Raw genomic sequence first — 18,051 nt, forward strand, 5'->3', positions numbered from 1 at the left:
GGTATCTCCAAGTAAGTTCGTGAAAGCTCATCTCCCAAATTAAAATATGAGTTAATTACCATTAAAGCTGCAGGGATTGATGCTTCTCATCTTGGAACACACTTGCAGTACTAGTTTAATTGAAGACAATTTTGTTAGGTATGGCATTTGTTTTGCGGTCAATGTTCAGGAAAATCCAACAACCTACCAGTTTACCAGTCCTGAAGTGCATTTAAAGTTAGAAAACTTGAAAGTTTCAAAGAATATATACTTGGGAACAAAATTTGCTAAATGTATGAATGAAGCCAACCTGCATTTTAAGGCTTTAAACCCATAATTACTCATGATTATACATGATCCTAGACATCACTTATAATGTTGTATTTATTGCATAAACTCATGACTGAACCCTCAATAATTTCCATCACCTGTGTGTCAGTATCCGATGCATGGGGTCAGAGAAAATAAATTTCTCTTAGACAAATCACGACACCTGCATCTTCATTCTCCAATTCTCTTTCATGTATTCATATTTCAGCGTCAACTGCAACAACAAATCAAGTTGCAACTTACACATTTAACATGCGATTCCTCGACCATGCAGTGCAGCAAAATATAACCCAAGGGTTCGAGCACCACATAGTTCAGATTTGGGAGTTTCAAACTAAATTCTTTAGCTCCATTAAACTGATATCTTTGATCCAAAGTCACGAACTCGATCTGCTGTGTTATTACATTAAAAATAAAAGAGGCATTTAGCGTAATGAAAACTTGTTCATCATTCCCATGCACAATGCGTACATGTAGTGGTAATTAATGCTCTCTCATGCATACTGAAGCCACCCCCACCCTTTTTTTTTTTTTTTGTAAAACTTAAGACGTAATAGAGAATTGAATCTTGAAATGATAATAATAATGTTGGGAATGTTTGGTTTCACAAATACATAATGATAATGATTAATGGTACTCCTTGACAAAGCTTCTAAGCAACAAATCTTAGGATATGGTACTTATTATATTTGTTTGCATGTATCTTTTTTAATTATGATTAAAATTCAGTTATATAAAAAGCAACCTATTAAATATAGCATCCATTCATTTGATTTCAATTTCTTTACTTTGGAAACGATCGGATTATAATTATTAATGACTTAACAAAATTTTGAACTTAAATTACTTGATTTTTAAAAATTTAAATTCAAGTTATTAATAATAATTATCTTAAATTTTTATATAAATTTTAATAATTATATACATATGTATGGTGTGTGATGAAATATTATGTATTGTGTAATTGAATTATTTTTTACTTTTAGAGAAAGGAAAAATGTTGTTATTTAAATAATTTAATGCATCTCAATTATTGTCCATTTTATGTAAATTATTCTTATGCGTGAAAATGAAAAGAAAATTGTAGAAAATTTTAAAAAAGAAAAAAGAGAAAATGACCTGATCCTACTTAGATACGGACGATGTGTGATCTACGTACGTACGATAAAGAAGAAAACAGCGGTTAAAGGACGAATCCTGACCATTGGTTTGAGCAAAGGTAGGACCCGACTGGGTTGTGATGGAGACTTGACGTTCAATCACTGTTTACCCTTTTGCATTGGTCCCTGTCAGGGCCGTACGGCGGAGAAGCGGCACACGCAATGAATTGCCCCACGCGGCTTTTATTCAGTCTACAGATAATAAACGGTTGGGGAAGTGGCAGGAATCGTAAATTTCGCAAATTTGAAAGTGAAAGAAGGTGGGGGCATTCGAAATTAAAATAAGAGGATGAAACATCATTGTCAATTTTTCATCTTCTTCTTCTTTCCTGCTTGATTTGTTTTCTTCCCTTCTGATTTATTGATTATATATGAACATGTTTGATTGCCTAATGTACACTTAGAATGATTAAATTTTTAATGTGTGTTCTTAAAAATTGTCATGGTCTTAAGTGAAATTAATTAGATTTGAAATTATATCATCATTGAATACCACTATGTTTTATCTTATATAGTAGATGATATCTGTTTTTATCATCATACTAATACTAATAAGATTTAATGGATAAATATCTTAAAGTTAATAATTGAAAACTAGCCTTTTTGATTTCAGGTTTTGCAAATATGTGTTAATAATGCTTCAATATTTTTAGGTAATAGCAAAATTTTTGTAAATAAGTATCAAGGGTTAAAATTATTACAAGCCTAAGCATCTCCAATCCCCAAATTCACCTTGATCAATGGTATGGTCACAATTTTTTATTTCAAGAAATGAGGAATTTATTGAGTCTCTAAACCTAATTATATATAATCAAAATGTATATGCATTCATTTGGTAGAATATGCTCTTTTTACCCATGTTACTTGATTTGTATTTAACTCAAATACAAAATAGTAAATTTCTTCAAAAAAAAAATGAAACTATTGTGTTACCATTATCTCACCTCACATGTAAAATTAATTACCATAGCGATTGTCGTTGATCGAGAATGTTCTCATAAATCTAACAAATTATATAACAAAAAAAAAGTACCAAAAAAATTACGTTATTTCATGTTATATAGATTTGATATTAATAATGTGGTCATACCAGCAATAATTTAATTACTTAGTTCATTATTATTACATGTCTTTTCATGATATTGTTCATAAAACACAATAAAATTTATTCAAATTCAAATGGACCCTAAAAGGAACCAATCCTTTTTTGTTATGTTTTGCATGAAGATAAATTTTGATCATCAAAAGATAGAGATAATCTGAACTATATCATAACAACCATGAAGTTGAGTCTTTATTATTATTATCATTCAATTTCTAAGAAAAATAACTATATTCCATCGATTTGGATAAACGTAAACATATTTCAAATAGAAATAATTTATTTATAAATTATATACACTGGATTACTTGCTCACTATTACTTGTTTATTGAAAAGCATCCAAAAAGGAGAAAATGTTATCGTAGTATTTTATATTTATCTTCAGCCTCGAGTCCTTGACAGCTCTTCGTACCTAGGAATGGCGAAGTTTAAATTCTTCATTGGTAAATTTAATTAGGAATTCTTACTTGTGATGGTACCCTAGTTTGCTATACTCTGCATGCACAAAAACCTAAAGCCCATATTTGTCTTGGTTTTTAACAAGCAATCTTATTCAATTACCATGTGCTAATTAACAATTTCTGTACGAGTATTATGTTTGTCTGTGTTGGGTCTTCGTCTGGAAAAGTTAGCAGCCATTGAAGGGAGAAAAACATTATCATTTGACAATCAAACAGTTCATGCATCCATGATAAAACTAAGTTCTGAAAGTACTTCATATCAGCATGTACAAATTAAGATTTGATATGTGTCTTGTTTTGGTACACTTTGTAGCCATATTCTCCAACATTAATCCATGAAATTACACTAAAAGTTTGAAATGAAAAGGAAGCACATCATCATAAATTACCACACAGAAACCAGTTTTGGCTGACCCCCATATTGACTCTAAGGGAGCCCCATTTCAATTAATTAATGTTCATTGCCAAAAATAAAAAGAGCCCTTTTACCCACAGGAACTTCCCCAACTGCTTCGGAGGTTTGGGCCATATCACATGTGAGCATTAGTTTTCCATTGCAAAGGATAAGGATGCCTGTTAAATCATTCATTATCTATCAAATTCTAAATCAAAGATATCACACCATTCCACTTCTAGTTTCGTGCCAAAGCCACTGCCTCATGCAAATATGGTAACGTTGTGAAAAGTTTTCTTCATCTCAGCAATCGTGGCCTGCCTCCTGTCCGCCAATCCTCAATTCGGGAAGCTTACCTGGTTCAATTGTGAAACCATATATTGTTACTTGAATTGTTTAGGTAATGGCATGATCTAAACGTGATCCATTTTTTTCTTCTGTTTAAATTGCACATTATTTAGAGAGCTACACAGCTAACCTTGCACGTCCACAATACAGGCCTCGTGCCAGCGAGAAACATGTGCATCTAAGATTAATTAATTTCCTAAGTTTTAGTACTCTTGTACTTTTCATTTCACAATAACATGAGATGAGATTAGAGTTAATTAACCTTACCATAATTTTTAAACGATGGACCTGTAGCAAAAGGGTTGCTATTGTTGTTGCTATATGTCCTAATCCTAATGATCCTGTTTAATGATGAAGCTGGCATATCTTTCTAATTAATCACCAAAATCTAGGGCATGAAATTTTCAAATCAAGACATCATTGATTAACTTGACTAATGATTTACTTTTTTATTTCCTTAACCTCTCTTTTAGTACAATTATTCAGTCAACTTTAATGGTAAGAATGCACATATCTTTACGTTCAGCCATAGGTAGAGGTGTAAAATCAGCCCTCAATTGTCATGATTACTTTATCTAACATATATAACTAGATTAAGATTAAAAAAATGGGGAAGATCGACATAATTAACTAAATCAGGTGCCATACCTCTCTTTTAAGAAAAGAGATTCCTGATTCAAATGATTTCCCTTCCAAACTTTCGTAAAAGAATTGGTAGAGAAAAAAAAGAGTCAAAAGGCAAAAGCTAAGGATTAACAATTTTGGTATATATAGTGGGGATTGGGGAAGATTTGGTATATAGCAAGCATTGGGTTTATCGTTTTTTCTAGTTTCCATAGAAGCTTTTTGCCTTTTCAACCTAGGCTAGAAGATATGTGATATTCCTCCATTAGAATGACTTCGATTCTAGGATTTCAAAGAAATGTTAGATAATTAATAGTGTATTATGAAAGGACCTCCATGGAATATCATAATTAAAAATCCCACTATGGCCACCAAAATTTCTTATTATATTGACTAAGTCAATCAAACATTAGCTTTGCAAGGAGCGCCCAAGGATTATGATTTGCAGGTGGAATGCCCGCAAAACAAGTGGAGTAGAAACCATGTCGCTTTCAAACCCTAATCATTTTCTTAGTCATAGCCCTCTTTATGTATATATATTTTGCTTCTTGAGTTCCTACGGCAGGGAGAGGATTTACCCTAGTGCCTCTTTGCTTTTAACCCTCTTCTATGTTAGAATCAAAAAACCTAAGAAAAAGCCTCCAAATTTTCTCCTTTGTTGCAGTTTTTTCTCCTCTAATTTGTTTCTTTGTGGAAATTTTGGGTGAAGAAAAGGGTACTTCAAGTGAAAATGACAGCTTTCTTTTCCCTGTCCCCAAGTTTATGTTGAAATGGGAATCACGGAGAAGTCAAAAAGGTAAATTCATCCCGTACCACAGTCAAAAACAATAAAGATTACAAGGCACTAACTCAGTGGCATTTCATCCTTCTTTAAAGAAAAGGGCTAATATTCCTAAGAGAATATTGGACCTAACCAATACATATATACTCTAGTAAGAACAATATTGCAACTACCATTTACACTCTTTTCTCACTCCCATTTTTAATCAATACTTTATTGCTTAAAAATTGATGATGATGAAACTTGAAACGTGTTCACCGCCATAAACCATTGATATTTTTGGGTGTTTCAAAGTTATTCAGAAAACTGAGAAAGGGATTTTGGGATAAGGAAACAAGAACAAGGGTCCACTGGAAGTCACAAGAGTGATTTACTTCAACGTAGGGGCCAATATAACTCCAATCATGGAATTCATGGAAGGTGACTTCGTTGGTAGATTGGGGGAATCAAAGAAATTTGTGGGAACCACACCTTGCATGAACTTACTCTATAAATAATCTCTAATTAATTGTCTTTCTATTATTATATATACATACATGCAAGAGCTTTGTCCACACCCTAGTTTTTTTTTTTTTTTGACATGTACTGCTTATCAAAGAGTGTCCCATTCAATGAGTGATCGATTTCATGCAATGTGTTCCAAGTGGAAAAATAAAATAAAATAAATCTTTTTGAATACAACGTTTGATGATTGAAGTTTTGAAAAGATCGTTCCAGCTTCGGAACAATTGAATGATGGTTCAACTCAAGCATCAACACCCCCCTTTTTTTCTTTTTTTCTTTTTTGCCTTGACATTTTCAAGTAAATTGAAAGCTTTTGAAGATATTATTTTGTACTTCAAACTTATATATCCATTGCATGTGGAGAAAACTTCCATTAATGGACGAGTAATGTGGTTAACTGGATTGAATTTTGTCGCATTAAATGCTTGGTTCTCTTCACTTTTGTTGGCCTTACATATAAGTTTAAACCACCACTTTTGTCAAGTGCTTGATTATTGATATATTCTATTTATAGTATATCCACCGCACGTTCCTAAGCATATATACTACAAAATATCTAAACTTGGGTGGTTTTTTTATATATAAAAATTAAATATTACAAATTATAACGTAATGTTAGTGAAAAAATTGGTTTAAAACGTAAATAATTTTATGTTACATTCTGCCTTTTACTTTCTCAAGAGAGGGAGGGGAGGCGGGGGGGTTGCATACTATAAGGTTAGATTTTGCCTTTTACTGAGTGACATTTTTAATTTGAACCCGACCTTTTACGGTGAGCCTAAACCTAGGATTTAGGAAACCAAAAAGCAGCGGAATATCAAGAAAGTCGGCCATGAAAGCTTTTTCCAATTCATTCATTTTTTAGATTTATTTTTGTTTATTTTCAAAAAAGTCGGCTAAGATATTTTAGGTCTCCATCATGAATTAACACCGACCCATGGCAGGCCACGTAAATTCCATGCACATGGAGGCCAAAAGAGAAAACATTGTCGATCACCAATAATTGAAATAAAATTCACTTTAGCGAAAATAATATAACTTTAACATATTCCAACCAATTATTCACGCCTACTTTTCATTGCGTTAATCTTGTAAAATCCGAAATTATTTATTGACGTGAAAAAATATTGTTAATTTTAATTAATATAAATATAAATATAAATATAAATATATATATTTATATAGTTGAAAAATTCTAGTCGGTAACATGAACCATCAACAGCTTTGTGGGTCACTTTATTTGGTTTTGGGGGTGTGCGAACTGGTAAGGGTGTTTGTAGTATTTTTCTCTTTGCTTTCTTTGGTAGTACAAAAGGGTGTGGAGAGAGAGAGAAGGGAAAAAGCGAAAGATGTCAAAAAAAGCAACAGCTCACCGCTTAGATTTGTGGGGTCCATCCATTTTTGCTCTCTAGATTTGGTCGTCCCCCATCCCCGCTTTGACGCGGCCCCATTTACCCGGTTCTCTCTCTCCGCTCGCGGCCTCGCCCGCTCGCTCGCTTCCCCACACGCCTCTTTCCTCCTCCTTTTGGACATTACTTTTCACTATTTAACATTTATATATTTATATTTATTAAAATTATGGAGCAAAAATATTTATATATATATTCTTGTTAGTTTGTATAATTCTTTAATGGAATTAATGGTAGTTTTGGATATCAATAATTGACAAATAAAAATATCAAATATAGTAAGATTGGGTTTCAAATCTCAAAGTGATGGGAAGATAAACCTTTAGAGGCCACCATTATTTATTGAAACATTTTTCGCACGTAACTTCGGACCCACTTGACAGGCTCCAATTTGGACAAGTCGGACCCATTCACAAAAAGATTTATTTTTCTATGATTATCTTGTTTAATCATTTAATTATACTGCAGTCAAAAAAAGAAGAAGCCCTCGTCCTACGTGTTAGCAATAGCACCACAAAATAAAATGAAATTATTATTTGAAACTTTAATATATATACATTTAATAATCTTTAATTTTTTTTAAAAAAGAAAGTGTACGTGTAAGCAAGATTTAAAATGAAATAAGACAAAAATTTTATAAATAAGATTTTAATATTAAATAATTTTTATTAAATACATACATATATCTTTAAATCAAATAGTCGGATGTTAACCATTTGCTTTGTTGTTATCATATTATATTAAATGAAAGTGTGGTGATACATACTTTCACCTTTGAAATCGAGTGTACAGAGAAAAACTTTAGCCCACGCTCAATGTTAGGCTATTTTGATGTCAGCCCAACTAACATGCTATACCTGCATTTGTTAATATAAGATAGGCAAAGCAGAGATGTACTGATACAGCCCTCAACTCCATGCTTTCTAATATGGGGAAGAATAATGAAGAAAACAAAAAGGGTGGAGAAAAGAAAATGAAAGCACTTAAAGAGAAATATAGTTGTACAAAAACCCAAAAGCAAATAAAGTTATTAATTATATCTCAACCGAAAAAAAAGAATTTGGAATTTTTAGCCTTCCAAGCAAGTTTAGGGCAGTGTGCTTAGCTTGAGTCCTAAGCAATTCAGTGCATCTAAATCTGTTATATTATATGCTTTTTAATTAAATACAGGATGTTAGATAAATGTAACTTCAGCACCTGCAAGCTGAGGGAAACCCTTTTCTTCTGTGAAAGAATAATTCTTATGATTAGTAGTCAGGAGCATATAGAACATATTCCTTGATAAGGGGATGACGAAAAGAAACCAATCATTTCCTTCTCTCAAGTCTGTTCGGACCCTGCCAACCCTTTTAGATACATGCCCTACTTTCAGTGAAAATTTCTTGAATCATGGTTTATGAACAGGAGAAAGAGAGAAAGAAAGAAAGATTTCAGGGGTTAATTTTCTTTTTGGAAACCATAAATGGATGGATATATATATATATATATATTGCCATTTTGTTCAAGTAACCTTTGCTTTCTTGTGCACTAGTGGAGATGTAGAGGCCGGCTGAGTCAAACAAAAAATAGAAGCTTATGCCATTTTCAATATATGCCTTTTTGACTTGTTTGAAGTATTAATTAAGAGAACTGATACGTGATACCCCAGGAAAACGCCCTGGTCTTTTGCTGGTCAGAGGCCAAAGTTTGGAACATAGTGAGAGATTAGACCCGGACATATAATTTCGGACAAATGACTGTCCAACAATGTATTATGGTTTGGCCCTAATCACCATGCACACCGACAACTGTCGAATGCGTGCACGTCTCTAATTGGACTGAATACGCGCCGCAATCTGATGATTACCAAAAATTTTTTCAAACATGTCTTAAAGTTCTTAATCCCAACATTGAAAGCCACACCTGAGCTTAAGTGTGTGCAGGTTGTTGTAATCTTAAATCTCTAACAACTAAGATTTGCTTTGTATTATTAAAAAGTTGAATACATATATAAGACAAGCTGAAGAACAAAATGACACTAAGGGAGACTAAGGAGAGGCAACATAATGGATTGTTTAGTGTGGAGCCCACTGTTTTTAATCATGTTAATGTTTAATGACAACATGACTAATTGATGTTGAAAGGGTCATTAACAATGATTAATAATAATTAATCAAAAGGGGTTTAGACATTACTGACCCCTTTTTTTTAAAAAAAAAGTTTTTGAACCCCCCTCCCTCTAAACAGGAGGCATACAATGCAAGAGAGACAAACATATATAGGGATCAAACAGGGTTGACCAAATGTTTCATGTTTGGGATTGTGCTTTTACCTGACCTTTTTTTTTTTTTTAATGTTTTCAAAGGGGTATTTCCAGATCAGGGGGGCAGGGAGAGCAAGAAAGCAGACCAACAATGCCTTGGATCTTTTCTTGATCATGTTTTGGGTGACACAGAGTCTCCAACAAAACAGTAACTCATTGCCATATTTGTTTTAATTCTGCTGTTTTGCTGACCACCCTCATCCTCTAATCATTTCTGTATCATCCAGGCAAAAAATGAAAAAGGATCTGCTGTCTCCACAACTACAATAATCCAAATGTTCTCTCTCTCTCTCTCTCTCTACATTATTCAACAGTAGCTGAACCTATTTATTAATGGCCAGAGAAAAAAGGAACCAACCATTGTGGAATCAATGGAACAATAAATTTCTTCAGTGTATCCAAAGAATTATATCAAGCACTTCAAAAACAAAACAGTCAAAAACAACCAGCTAGACCCTTTATTTTCTTCTTCCCCCTCTCTGTGGGAATACTAGATTTCTCTGCTTTGTGAAATTGGATTAGAATATTTGAAGTATATGTAGAGATTCTGATCTTGGAAATAGTATTTGAGGTTTTCAAGTCAGAATCAAATGCATTATGCAAGGGACCACTTTTGAAACACACACATCAAATCAGGTGCACAAAAAATATGGGTCAGTTTAAAATAATCTTCAGGCTGCAGATTTTCTCCTTACATAAATTGTTAATTAAATGGAGAACAAGGAATATCAAAAGAAAAAACATTTACTAGTGTTATGTTACATTTCTATGTAGGGATGATAATATAAAGTATATTACTTGTGCATTGAGAGATTAAAAAAGAAATAATGTAAAGCACTTTTGAGATCTTGCAAAGGCATCAAGATAGATAGTGTGGGACAGAGGGGAATAAATTAAGGTAGATGGGTAGCTGGGGACAGCTTCTCTAGCTTCTGTGCATAATTGCATGTATATACACTTTACATGGTAGATATTTCTATCCTCTGGAAGTCACTAGGGCCAAAAAGAAACAAGTCCCAACTTTGAAATGTGGAGAAAAGTGTGAAAATCTGCCTCCTTAATATAAAAATCTTAAAAGTCTGAAATGGGGCTCTAGCCCTAATGATCTCTCCCTTTGCATGGGATTCTTGAGGACCTTTGCTACCACCTTTCAAGGTATCAAAACTCCCTAATGGCTTATGTCCCTTTTCATTTGGTCCATCTTTTATTCTCAGCCACATTGCACCCCCCCAAAAAAAAGTTTAATCTCTTAATCATATGAGAGAGAGAGAGGAATTTTTTATCTTTAACAAAGTTTGGAGGGTTTTGAGAATAATGTGAGAAAAAAAATATGGGTTTCATGTTTTGGTCAAGAAAAGGACTGAATAGGTTTGAAAATTATATATATATAAAAAAAAGAAAAGTGATTTAACATTGAGTTTGAGAAAATTTGGAGTGGCTTGAATCATAGTGTACCTTCCAACTTGCACTGGAGGGCTGCAAAGTTCAATGATCAATGACTTTAGGAAATGGAATGAATGGTTTATAACCTAAACTATTAATGTGTGTGAAAGACACCATGTATGCGCTGCCGCACTTGCTCCACTTTTTCCAGCAACTTGCAATTTAATCAAGTTCAAAAAAAAAAAAAAGCAAGCTTTTGACCAGACCAATGCTTGAAGGCCTCAACTCATTATTTTTTGGCTGTTTTCTTTTTAAAATTTGGGTGAATTCTTTTTCAATTCAATGATGTGAGTAGAAATTTTCTGGACGTGTGCAAATACCATAGCTGAAGGAAAGTAGATATTCCTGTAATGCTGGCATGGACAAAAAATTAATGAAAATATCAAACTTTAAACCAATTACAACCCCAAATATGCAATTATCTCCAACTTATAATAAGTAATCAAATATTTGATCAGCAAATATCCTGGGTTTGAGTCCTTTTTTGGGTTTTCTCCAACTTGAAGCCTTATGAATAAAGAGTTTACAAATTGACATATTTAACAAAATTAGATTGGACTCCTCCAAAGCAGCCCCACTACATATTCAACAAGTCCAGCAGGTCCAAACTCTATCCAAGCCTTGTCCGGGATTGGGCCAGACCTGTGCCAGACCCACTTAACATGATTCATTTATAGCTTTTCCTTTTGTAAAGCAACCTGTTTCGAGTTATTTTGGTATTATAACAGTGGATTAATTAAATGTGAGGGAATTAGTTTTGACGTTGTAATGAATTTGAGAAAAAGATTGTAAGTGAGATGTGCCTACAGAATTCAACTACAAGTGCAACAATATCCAATGATTTCTTAATAAGCCCTGTAATTGTAATTGCATTTTGGTTGACCCATTCTCCTTGCCAGTGGTTCTTATTTCTGAATACAGGCCCCTGCGATGACCCATGATACCCTCCTCCCTCCTAAGGTTTTGAAGGCATTTTCCATAATGCAATCGAATAGGAACCACTTTGGATCTTCATTCAGCTGTCATGAAAATTTCAAATTTCCTCGAGTGGCTGAGTTATCAATCAAGAAGAATGCCTTTGACAGTGAAAACGTTGTACATTTCACCATCTTCACTTTCCTCATATATCCATCCCTCCACACCCAAATTCCACCTCCTCAAAACTCTCTTGTCCCACCTTGTAGCATTCACTTGGTAATTCAAATCCACTCCCTAAAAATCATATTACATGCAACCCATAGAAATATACTCTGGTGGATAGCCCTCACTCATCTTCTTCAAAGTCCATGAGAAAATCAGTCAAGTTTTCAGAATCTTCGACAGCCTCTTCCAAGGACATCGGATCCTCCTTTTTTGGCTTAGCCTGCAAAGTCAAGGAAGAAGACATTACACATTGTTTGAAACACACAGTAACTAGCGAGCTAGTAGAACTATAAGTTAGCATTCAAGTTTGGATGTTTGCTTTCATTGCTTTCCAACCTCTGAAATTATCCTCCCGTCGATCTATGTGACGCTCATTTGAAATAATCCCTAAAAAATAAGAAATAAAGATCGAATCATGCTAGAAAACTACCAAGGCAGGCAAAAAGAAGCACCTTTGACTTTTTAAGCTGCGGAGTACTTTTCAGAACACTCCAATTCCGCGTGATTTTCTCCTCTTCTTCCTCAGTGTCAGCTTCATTGTCTTCTTCATCCTCCTAAAGGTATTTCTCAAAAGAGAATAATGTCACTCTCACAGCAACCAAAACTAGAGTATGAAGTAACCACGTCCAAGAATGAATGAAATAGAAATAAAACACAGAGGATGAAAGCTAAAGCAGAAAAGACAATTAGACTCACTTCATTTTCACCAATATCGACAGCTCGTGCCATAGCATCGTCCATATCTGTTATCTGCAGTAACTACAAGTTATCAAGAACTAATTGACATTAACACTTGTAGTGATGATTGGCTTCTTTCAACAGCTTTATTCAACATCACCATCCAACCAAAATGAGAAACATGAACCAATAAAATGAGACAACAAAGATACAATGGCATTGCATGAAATGTGTCAAAAGTGATTAGTTAGTGCAATGTATGTCCTGTATTACTTCCACCACATGCCAATTTATTCCCCTTGATTCTATTCTAGTTTAATTACATTTACATGAAAATTTTAGTTTCCTGCTTAAACAGGAAAGTACCTTTCTCAAGCTCAATAAAGTATCATGGCTAAAGCATTGAAATGGCATGACTGGATGGTTGTTCAATCCATTCAGCAATGAAGTTTTTACTCATTTTTTAATTACCTCAAGTTCTTCAGTCTTCTCCTTTGCCAAAATTTTCTCAAGCTCCTCCCTTGATATAATCTTGCCATGCTGATAAAAGTAAGGGAAAGTAAGCACTTGATGGAGGAAATAATAATAGGGGAACATAAATTAAGAGCAGGACTTATAAAATGATCAAGAATTCCAAATCAAAATTAGAAAGCAGTTTTTAAGTAAGGATGGAACAACACACCCCACTTAAAAGAGTCAAGGGAACAGGCATTAGGCAAAAAAAAAGGGTTTTAAATAGGACAATACAATTTAAATAGCCTTAATCTCTAACTAATGCAGTCTCGTCCTTGACTCCTCTCACTGTAGAATATATGTTCGTAAAGCAAGACTATGATATGCTGGTCAAGCTAGTGCAACAACTGTGCTTAATCCCAGATCTAATAAATGCCAAGGTGTTAAAATACAGTGAAGGTGCCATCTGCTAAAAGAACACTGGCATACTGCCATATATTTCATATGTCAAGAGTCAAGGTTATAAGCCACAAAGAAACATGAGAAATAAATATAATAATAAATCTGTGCACTCTTCTGGACAGAAATGGAACATCATCCAGAGAAAAATAATGTCAAAATATTTTTTTCCTAAAAAGGAGAAGAGAGAGGGAGATGGGACATGAAGGGTTTCTTCAGCACTAAACTTATAACACTGGTGAAGTACTATTAATGACAACAAGCCGTCAATCATCTGCAGCTTTACTCTTAGGACCCCACATGGTTCCAATTAGAACTACAGCTTAAGAGGCTACATGAGCATAACAATTTTCGCCTGATTTTCTGAAATGCAGAAATCATTTCATATTTAAATGGAATGCCCAATTTTAAAATAAGTGAAACATTTTAATTACCTTAGTAAACAAAACACTGTTTATGCAAAATCAGGGAAGCATTAAAATAACAGGTTTAAACTCAGACCTCCTTCAAATGAGCCAGCATATTTGGTGTTGGTTCATGAAAATCCGGTCCCCTATAATCAATCACTTCATCTGGAAGCCCACCCCATACTGCAAATACCAACACAGTTGTTAACTGCAAGAACTTAATACAAACTACTTGTCAATGGAAAAGAGGATGCAGATCCAATATTGGTCCTTGCTAATAATTGTGTCTCAATAGTTTTAGCAGGCAGAGGAAGAATATGGGAAGCCAAATCACTAGATCATATCATAGAACTACCTAAAAAAGTGACTACAGTATGTGTGGTTAACTAGGGATGTTGTCAATCCCAGAATGTCATGCATAGATGTAGAAGGAAAGAAGCCTGTAATTCATATCTTGAGCTCAGTTAGAAACGTAATCCAAGACTGGGACAGCAAGAGAAGCACAGAAAGGAAAAATTCATCATTCATTCTAAAGCACAAGAGAAAGTACATATGGGTCAAATACTTCCTCATATATCCAGACATATGCATCATATTTCTAACAAGGAAAGTAAAAATTTACAACCTATATAGTGCTCACTGTTTCAGAAAGTATAATGACAATAACCTGTGTGACAACAAATGAAAAACATAGGCAGTACGAAGAAACATATCAAGCATGGAGTAAATACTTTGCTTAATTTGATCCTCTCGCATTCGCATTGCTAAAGGATCCCTCCGAATACGGGTGTCAGTCCCCATCATAATCCGATATTCTCGATCTGTTTGATGACAAAACATTTCAATCAGTTGAGTATTTTCATCTTCACCAGTCTCTTCAAAATGTTTCTGAATAGCGTTGCGTGAAGTGTCTCTCTTCCATGCTTTTACCCATTCAGAGTAGTATGCCATTGGACCAATTCTTTCTAGTCTTTCTTGCTCAGCCTTAAGCCTGCCAAAATACTGACTGGTTAAGCATTAAAAGGCTCGTTTGAAAAACATACAGTCCAAAGCAAGGTTTTGTTGATAATTAATCAGGTTGTGAATTTGAAGCAATGCAAAAAATGTAGTAGACAAAAGCAGGGGAAGCACAAATGAAACTGTGATATTTATTATCACTAGTTTATTAGCCCATTTCAAACTTATGAATAATCAATTTAATATGGAAAATAGGAACTTTTAAGTATCTATCAGTTCTTGACCAACAACGCCTCATCCTTTATCTATTTAACTTCCAAATGTATTATCATCATTCACTTTTTTTGATTCACATTCCATTTCTCCCTATATCATGTTTCAGTCCTTTAGAACAAAATACTGGTTTGAAAAAGAGGGAACTCGAAAGAGAGAAAGTGTTTGAAAAAGAGAGAACTCGAAAGAGAGAAAGTGAAAAATTCTAAGGAATCATATATCAATGACACCTTTCTTCCTTGAAAAGATGACGCCTAGCTCTGTAAAGGGAAGTTTCAGTTAGCGTTGGATGTTCATCATAAAGCTTTACTTGCCCAGTCTCGGCCATTGCTTTTAGAAAAACCTAGAAATGTAAAAGACCATTTCAGTTGTCAGCATCAAATTGAGAAATCACTGCCTCTCTTTTGAGAAAAAACTGAAATGTGTATGAGTGCACCATGCATATATTTAATCATGGAATGATGCTACTTTAAATTTCAGCACAAAGCTAAGAAATACCACATGGCTCACTTGCAGAAAGCATCGGGTGAAAATAATTTGGCTTGTGGGAAATGAAAAGAAATATGGAACTACCAATGAATGGACTCAAAACAAGACTATAATCTAGTTTCGAAGTCATCCCATCTCTTTTGACAACATTTCAAGGACAATCACCTCAGAGAACAATGTTAAATCACACAAATGAAAATCATAGGGGAATGTGATCTTTGCCTGACAGATCACTGAGGTGGGACCAGTTAATAGATCCTAAATTCAAACCTTTCAAAGCACATGTCTGAGTGCATGAAGCACAGTGCAACCAATTGTTTCCCTCTCTCTCTCTCTCTCCCCCCTGCTTACTATACACACCCACAAAAAACGTTATGATAAAATAAAATAAAATAAAAACTTTTGGACTGATTGCATTGAGATGAATGCAATCGCCATCAACATAGTATTTCTTAAAGACAATTTAAAAAGTATTTGCACTAACTGTTTCAACATCAGGTCGTCTCCTTTGCCATCTAGACCATTGTTCCTTTTCTGGCTTTCTCCAATTCCACCATAGTTCTTCACTAGTAAGTGGTTCCTCCATTGGCTTCTTCACTTTTGGATCAATAAATGGATGAGGGCGTCCAAATTTCTTGTCTAATTCATATCCAGCTTCTTCAGATTCTTCAAATTTTGTCTGGTAGATGACATAGTCTGATGAGAAATCTTTTGGATCTTCCATTATCTCCTCAATGATTTCAGGTACCACAGGATCACTTGGTTCAACGCTCACTTGAGAAGACTCAGCAGCAGCTGCCGTTTTGTACTTCTTCCTCCTACTTCCTGGAGTTTTTCCGTAAGAAGGAGATCCCTCTGAAGTTCCAGTAGGTTCAGGAGCCCTGGCAGCCCTAACTCGACTAGCAGTGCCTTCAGGCCAGTACTCCTCCCCTGGAATACTTGCACGAGCACCAGATGCTGGTTCAAGTTGCCCAGACGTTGAGTCCATATAGCTATAATATGGAGGACGCTCGACAGACACATGTTCAAAGGGTTCCTCCTTCTTTTCACACTTAATACAAGGAAATAAATTAGCCCTTTTTGATGGTTTATTCAAGCCAACTCTAACTTGCAATATTCCAGCCGGAAAAGAACCTACAAAGGATGTCTGGATAATTTACCACAAATAAGAATAGCAAAAGTAAGATAAATCTAAAAAGAGTGAAATGAACCAACCATCGTCGAACAAAAAGGTAAAATTTTGAACACTGTAACAAATAAAGAACAAAAAAATTAAACAGAAAAAGCTCAAAGAACACTAATTCTGCCATAATTACATGCTTAAAGCTCAAGCAGACAAAATAAATATGATAAATTTCCACACAAACAAACAAATAAAAAAAAGCAATTCGTGTAAAATTTAACCTGTAAGTGATTGTAGCCTGATTTCCCAGCAGGTACGCATCTATCTACCAAGGTCCAAAAAAGATAAAACAATTTTAAAAAAAAAGAGTTTAAATATATCGAAAAGCATTCTTATTTTAAGAAAGAGGTAAATACGCACCTCGATACGGAAAGTTTACTGATAAAGATGACATTTTCAACTCAACGCAATATTCGGCATATGAAATCCGCAAGAAAAACTATAATTTCAAAACCGGGAGCTTTAATCTGTTTGGGCGCTGAGGAAACGAAGCGGCATACGCTGAGAAAGTGGCATAGAATAGTATTTTGGGGGTTTTGGTTTGCTGGGTTTAGCTTTTAAGGACAGGACATGTTCGGAAATTTGAAGTTTCTGTGAGCGGTTTTCTCAAGAAAATATTGGATAAGGATTTTGGTCTCACAATATTACCATAGTGCCATTTGCCATATTAGCATACATTTTTTTTTTCAATTCAATTACACATCGAGATAATAAATAATTGCGTAATAAAATAATATTAAACTAAATTTAATTTAAATTTAATCCACATTAATTATTTTTAGAGAGAAATTAAACAGGGTCCTCATCAAATTAGATCAAAAAATATATATAAAATATTTTAATCTCACATTGAACATCTAAAGAATTTTGAAAAATTTATAAAACTTATACATTATATAGGTATCAAATTATTTTTTTAGAGAGAGAACAATAGTCTTGTAACAAGTACATTTTGCTTAATAATTTTTTTTTAATTTCATAATTTTTTTAAGAAACAAAGCTTTATGAAATGAATTACAAAACAATCATAATTTATTTTTTTGAGTGCTGGAAGAAAAGGATAAACTTTACAAAAAGAAAAGAATATTACTGTAAAGTTTCAAAGCCTTTGAGAAGGGAAACACAATATGAGTTAACTAACTAATAATCCATTATTAGTCTAAGTTTTTTA

At 34.0% G+C, this 18,051-nt stretch overlaps 1 protein-coding gene across 4 annotated transcripts; it reads right to left on the reverse strand.

The window, feature by feature from the left end:
* Positions 1-11,589: 11,589 nt before the first annotated feature.
* Positions 11,590-17,476, reverse strand: PTAC12 (plastid transcriptionally active 12). 4 transcript variants are annotated; one of them, XM_089784990.1, is made up of 10 exons: positions 17,241-17,476; positions 17,102-17,145; positions 16,182-16,748; positions 15,439-15,551; positions 14,710-14,969; positions 14,073-14,161; positions 13,131-13,199; positions 12,678-12,740; positions 12,434-12,535; positions 11,590-12,201 (listed from the first exon to the last, which is right to left on the reverse strand). In XM_089784990.1, the coding sequence occupies exons 1-10, from the start codon at positions 17,272-17,274 to the stop codon at positions 12,103-12,105; spliced, it is 1,440 nt and encodes a 479-aa protein (XP_089641116.1). In that variant the 5' UTR covers positions 17,275-17,476; the 3' UTR covers positions 11,590-12,102. The 4 variants fall into 4 exon arrangements, with proteins under 4 accessions (XP_089641116.1, XP_021294976.1, XP_021294974.1 ...); XM_021439301.1 differs by having other exon boundaries at positions 16,182-16,831; XM_021439299.2 differs by having other exon boundaries at positions 12,678-12,731; positions 16,182-16,844.
* Positions 17,477-18,051: the final 575 nt, after the last annotated feature.

This window comes from Theobroma umbraticum, unplaced genomic scaffold (genome assembly GCF_002168275.2).
Source record: "Theobroma umbraticum cultivar Fairchild unplaced genomic scaffold, ASM216827v3 scaffold_204.0, whole genome shotgun sequence".
NCBI classification, from domain to species: Eukaryota; Viridiplantae; Streptophyta; class Magnoliopsida; order Malvales; family Malvaceae; genus Theobroma; species Theobroma umbraticum.

Bases quoted from the DNA above. Each gene is read 5' to 3' on its own strand.
- PTAC12 (XM_021439298.1), bottom strand. From the start codon at position 17,274: ATGTCATCTTTATCAGTAAACTTTCCGTATCGAG. The intron at 12,741-13,130 runs GTAATTAAAAAA...GATAACTTGTAG, and splicing joins AGAAGACTGAAGAACTTGAG to TTACTGCAGATAACAGATAT. The intron at 12,536-12,677 runs GTGAGTCTAATT...AAATACCTTTAG, and splicing joins TCGATATTGGTGAAAATGAA to GAGGATGAAGAAGACAATGA.